Source organism: Hipposideros armiger, unplaced genomic scaffold (genome assembly GCF_001890085.2).
Source record: "Hipposideros armiger isolate ML-2016 unplaced genomic scaffold, ASM189008v1 scaffold_1452, whole genome shotgun sequence".
Taxonomy (NCBI): domain Eukaryota; kingdom Metazoa; phylum Chordata; class Mammalia; order Chiroptera; family Hipposideridae; genus Hipposideros; species Hipposideros armiger.
Genome location: NW_017732802.1, coordinates 84,326 through 90,451, shown reverse-complemented (window position 1 = coordinate 90,451; position 6,126 = coordinate 84,326). Strand labels below are relative to the sequence as shown.

The 6,126-nt window shown below is 38.4% G+C and overlaps 1 protein-coding gene across 1 annotated transcript; it reads right to left on the bottom strand.

Moving 5' to 3' along the window:
- Positions 1 to 3,918: 3,918 nt before the first annotated feature.
- LOC109377565 (olfactory receptor 10J1-like) lies at positions 3,919 to 4,830 on the bottom strand. Its single transcript, XM_019633949.1, is given in 1 exon segment — positions 3,919 to 4,830. A coding segment is annotated over 1 exon segment (912 nt).
- Between the last annotated feature and the right edge of the window lie 1,296 nt (positions 4,831 to 6,126).

Genomic DNA, 6,126 nt, shown 5'->3' with positions numbered 1-6,126 from the left:
TATGGTGTGTTTAGCTTATTAAAAAATCTGTGTTGGTAAGAGTGATGGTGACAAAAACCTAATTAGTGTAAATTCAAGAGAGAATAGGAAGAGCGAAATTGGAAACCTTGCAATTCCTTCAAAGTGTTTTGATGTAAAAAAGTTTTGATGTAAATAAATGGGCCTGTAGCTATGGAGAAGAATGTGGGATCAAAGAAGGTTTTGTTTTGTTTTGTTTTGTTTTGTTTTAAATTGTTTTAGCATGAAGGAATTAGAAGTAAGTTTGTAAATGAGAATGATCTAATACAAATTTGATGATTCAAAGGAAATAAGGAGAACTGCTGAAGGAAGGTCCTGAGTAAGCAAGAGAGATTGGGATGCATTGCACAAGTGTGTAGATGGACCTGTTAGAAGTGCATGGAGTTCTTCCCACAGTGAGAGTACACAAGGTTCAGCATTAGATCACAGATTCACATGATTGGATAGATGTGGTGGTAGGAATATGTGCAAGATCTTGTTAACAAAAAAAATAATAGACCAAAAATGGAATCATTTGCTCCCATGACAGCAAAGCAAGACTTAATTGCAGTTTCAGCTTCTTCCAGTAATGTGATCTTTAAACAGTCAACAATGGTGATAGAAGGAGAACTGACTCTGTGTGGTGAACACACAATGTGACATATAGATGATGTATTACAGAATTGTACACTTGAAACCTATGTAATTTTACTAACCAGTGTCACCCCAATAAATTTTTTTTTTAATTTATGTCTTCTGATGTTGTGCTCTTCCCAACAAAAGAGATCAGTAGAAAGTGATGGGTAGAGCTTATATGTCTAGGACAGGGGTTGGCAAACAGGTCATGAGCCACATGCGGCTCTTTGGGTACGTTCCGTCTCAAAAGTTTGCTGACCCCTAGAAGAGCCAATCCTGTCCCTCACAACAATTTAAAAATTATTCGAGAGCCATAATATATTTTTACATAATCACCATTATGTGAATAATATTCTTTATAAATTTTATGACAAATGAAATGATAGTTTTATTTTCATTTTCAATTTTACTTCAGAGCCTGCAGCTCGCGAGCTGCAGTTTGCTGACCCCTGGCGGCTCTTCCATCTCAAAAGTTTGCCAACCTCTGGTCTAGGGAACTAAGTACAACAATGATTTTCTGTTTCAGGTTAAATAATTGGAATGTGTCTGAGTATCATCCAGAAGTGAACTCATTCTTAGGATATCTGGGGAAAGAGCCCATATCTTGAACCAGGTGTAGAAATAACAGTGATAGCAGGTGTATACATAGTCAGAAATCTCTAAGGCAGTAGTCTCCTCAGATAGATGAGATTGAACCCTCAGGTTTGATAGATATAATTAAAACTATACAGAGATTATATAGCTCTTGCCTCACTCTAAATATATAAAGAATATTTGTCCCTGTTTTGTCATTTACAAAGGATTTTCACTCTTTTTGTTTCATGTGTTTATCACAAGAAACTTTGGATATAAGTTTTACAGAGGATACAGGGGCTTAGAGAAGTTAAATAATTCAGAAATAGAGCCAGGGCTGGCCGAGTGGCTCAGTTGGTTAAGAGCTCACTCAAGAGTGTGAACTCTGAGCAACAAGGTCACTGGTTCGATTTCTGGCCCAAGCTGAGCTGCTGCTGAGCTGCCAACAGGTGGCAGGATGGCTCAGCTAAAACAAACAAACAAACAAACAAACAAACAAACAAACAAACCAGAAATAGAGCCAAGACTCAAAATGGAGTCATTTTCCTACAATGCTTATGTTATATTCACTTCACTTTTCTGACCTCCAGAAAACTGCTATTTAATATTTTTAAGTAGCTAACTAAATATACAGATATAAATTATCTATTGAAAAGGTTGAATGGACAGGGCAATATTTTTAAGGTTACAGTCTAAAATTAAAAAAAATCTTTGTATTTACTAAGTAAAAGTGACCATTGGGTAGCATGAAGTACCTTTATTTTGGGTTCTCTTGGATTTCAACATAAATGTCCCTCCCACCCTCCAAGAAAAACCAGTCAAATTTATATAAGACTGAACTATAATGAGCTATTTATGAAATTAAAATATTTGGACACAGCCCTAACTTTTAAAATTAACAAAAGAGGGAAAATGTAGCCAGTGAAAAAATCAGTTGGCACAAGTGAGACATTAAACAGTAGATGGAACTGTTGACCAAGCTAAGACTCCACGTAGTTATAACATTATTTAATGCCCATTTCACATGTTTATCCTTAAAGACATCATAAGAAATGTTCACTATAGTAATGTATGAATGTATAAGTTTGGAGGTTGGAATGTGAAGGAGTGTTTCTTCTTCATTAGAGGGTTCCTACAGGCTTCAGTTTGGTGTTTCAAAATGAGTAGGAGAACAACCTGACTGAGTGGGCACTGAGGAAGGCAGTAAGGGCCATTCAGTGGCAATAAACTGTAGAAAGGCATGAGGATCTAAAATAGGACACCAGAGTCCCTAGCTGTTATTGGATTGTAGGCTGTGTGGAGCTAGATGACAGGCTGAGGAGAGGATGCTGAAAGTGGATGTGACTAGTGAAAGATTGCATATTAATTCAGGTCTTAGAAAACCTTAAATTATAGGATTGATTGTTTTAGTCTTTTCTTTTGTTTAGTCACTAAATTACCAAATGGCTATATTCTTCTTACCCATCTAAATCCTCCCAATCCTCTTACCCCACTAATCCCTGCTGTAAATTCTCTTTTAGTTCCATCCACTAGTAACACTATTCATTTTGCAAGCATCTCCAGAAGCAATCCTATCTTTTTTTTTAACTGGGTAAATCAATCACAGATAACATCACCAACGACTTTTGTATATTCTCATAATATAAATGCCACTATAATTACTTGGTGCTACATCCTTCTTTAACTAGACTGCCAAAAGATTTTAATCTCTTTCCAAAACTGTTTCTCTTACATGATCCTGAAACTTAGGCCTCCATTTTCCTATATGGCCAACCAGAAATTTATGTGAAAAAAGGTCCAGAATTCAAGAGCTGATTAATTTTGTAGATGCTTATTTATCTCTGTTATCACATAGATAACAGATATGATGTAAGAAACTTGAATTGTCCATAAAGAAATGACTTCAGCTAGGTGTTAAACCTATGTAGCTCTAAATGGGTAAGGGGAAACTCGATGTTCAAAAAAGAGTGTTATAGAATATATTTAAAACTTTAGCTCTGGGGGCCAGCTGAGTGGCTCAGTGGTTAAGAGTTGGCTTGGGAGTGAGAGCTCTGAGCAGCAGGGCTGCCAGTTCGGTTTCCACATGGGCCAGTGACACTACAGCTAAGATGGTGAACAAAAGCTTGACCTGGAGCTGGGCTGCTGTGAGTGGCCGGCAAAGGCCTAGGCTGCAGTGGGGCTGCAGTAGGCTGCCGTGAGCCACCATGAGTGGCTGTCCAATGGCCGGTGACTGACTGCCTCAGCCGGGAAGAGCACAATGACCATAATACCAACATGTGCCGGTGACATGGCATTCTCCACAACTAGAATGAAGAACAACAACAAAAAAAAAAACCCCAGCAACTTGTCTGTTCCCCTCCCCCAATTCCCCAATAAAATCTTTTTTAAAAATCCCCAAAACTCTAGCCCTGCACTGGGGCAGCCTCCCATCATCATTTTATTCAACTATCTTGATCTCCTTCTGTACCAAGCTGCCCAGACAGCCCATCTACTTCCCAATATCATCGGTTCTTTCTCTTATATTTGATGTTCCACAACATCGGTGTTCTCTTGTGAGATGGAGGCTTGTTTGCACTTTGAATTTTTAATCCTTTTGTTTTCTCTTCCTCTCACCTAACTACTAATTAATACACCCCAGAATTTTAATTCTAGGGACTCTGCTTTTTCCTCTCTAGAGGATCTTCTAAGGTCCTCATTGAAAGGCCCATCTTTTCAGGAAAGCTTCCTGACAATGGCCCAGAGCAAAGCATAATTGACCTCTTTGTTCCTCAGGGTGTATACCACAAGGTTCACTATGGGGGTGATGATGGTATAGGTCACTAAGATTAGATGCTCTTGATCCTTGGTGTTCTCTGACTTGGGCTTGAGGTAGGCAATGGAGGCATAGCCATAGTGTACAATGACCATGGTGATATGAAAAGCACAGGTAGCAAAGGCCTTCTTTCAGCCCCCAGCTGAGGCAATCTTGAGGATGGTGGAGATGATGAGGATGTAGGAAACAAAAATCAATCCCATGAGAACCAGGATCACCAGCATACTGATGATCAAAGTAAGGATCTCAGTGACAGTTGTGTCAATGCAGGAGAGTTTCATCACAGCTTGGATGTCACAAAAAAAATGATACATCTTTGTGGCACAGGAGGGCAACCTGAACACAGCTGATACCTGTGTCATGGCCACAATTAGGCCAATTCTGTAGGCCCCCACCAATTGGATGCACACTCTCTTATTTATGCTAACAGAATACCTTAAGGGGTTCCAAATAGTTACATAGCAGTTGTACTTAATCACTGCGAGGAGGAAACAGTTGTTGATGGCCAAAGTGGTGAAGGAGAATATTTCAGTGGCACAGCCAGCCCAGAAGGTGGGCTGACTCAAGCCTATGAGGTTACAGAGCATCCTGGGTATAATGACGAGTGTGTACGCAGTCTCTCAAGCTGATAGCATGCTGGAGGTGTAGCAGTGATGATCAAGGCTAATGATGGTCGCAATGATGACATTACCTGCCAGGGTTAATATGTACACTGCAAGGAATACAACATAGAGGGTGAGCTGGTGCTCATGGAAGCTGGAGAAACCCTGGAAAGTTAACTTCCTCACCAAAGTGTGATTCTCTTTTTCCATTAAATCATATATAGTATTTAAAAAAGAAAAAAATATATACAAGGAACAGAGATGGACGATTTTTGTCAAATAACAGGCTGGGCAAATTCTTTTCTTTAATCTACTTTAGATCTCTGCTTATTTATGGTCACATTCATACTTTTTTAAAATTAAAGTTTATTGAGGTGACAATGGTTAGTAAAGTTATAGGTTTCAGGTGTACAATTCTGTAATACATCATCTATATATCATGTTGTGTGTCACCACCCAGAGTCAGTTCTACTTTCATCACCATATATTTGACCCCATTTACACTTATCTACCACCCCCACCCTCTTAACCTCTGGTAACCACTAAACTATTGTCTGTGTCTATGAGTTTTCATTTCTTTACTTGTTTGTCTTGTTCCTTTGTTGCTTTCGGCTTTATATTCCACATATCAGAGAAATCCTATGGTTCTTGACTTTTTCTGTGTGACTTATTTTGCTTAGCATAATAATCTCAAGATCCATCCATGTTGTTGCAAATGGCGTTATTTCATCTATTCTTATGGCATTGTTTATATATACCACATCTTCTTTATTCAATCATCTACTGAAAGACAATTTAAACCCAGAATTGTTGACAGTAAAATTTTAAATTGAAAAGTAATATATTTTACATTAACATTTAAAAACATTATTGAATACATTAAAGTTCATGGTGTCATGCCAAGCTCTATGCTCTGTAGTTACCTACTAATTCCTCCACTTCTAGGGTTCAGGTAGAGATCTTGTTACTATGGTTTACACACTAGATTTTCATTCCAATCTTTCAACTCTGATGGTACTGCTCCTCTCAAGTTCTGTCCTACAGTCCAACTCCACTTCCTGAATACCACTAATTTTCCAAATCTTCACAAAGCCCATGACCTCTACAAAATTATTTTCTCCTATTTTTCTCTCTCATAGACACTAGGACACTTCACAGCTTAATATAATTTTACCCTTTAACAATAGAGCCCATACATATATTTTATTTATCATATAGCTCCCTGTGTAAATCATTGAAGTCTTTTTCCAAACTCACTTACTTTTCTTATTGCAAATCTGTGGCTCAACAGAATAATAGAGGTAGAGGTCAGAGATGTAACCCATTGGTCACAAGTATTCACAAATCAAGGTCATGAAGAAAAGGCACCTGGATTTGGTCTTCCACCTGCCCTACTGCCTGTCCAGAGGTGGAAGAAGAAAAGTTACAAGATTCTAGATAGTCCCTCTAGATAGAGGAGGAGGTTTTGATGCAAAAACAAAGGTTCTCTGAGGATAATCTTCCAAA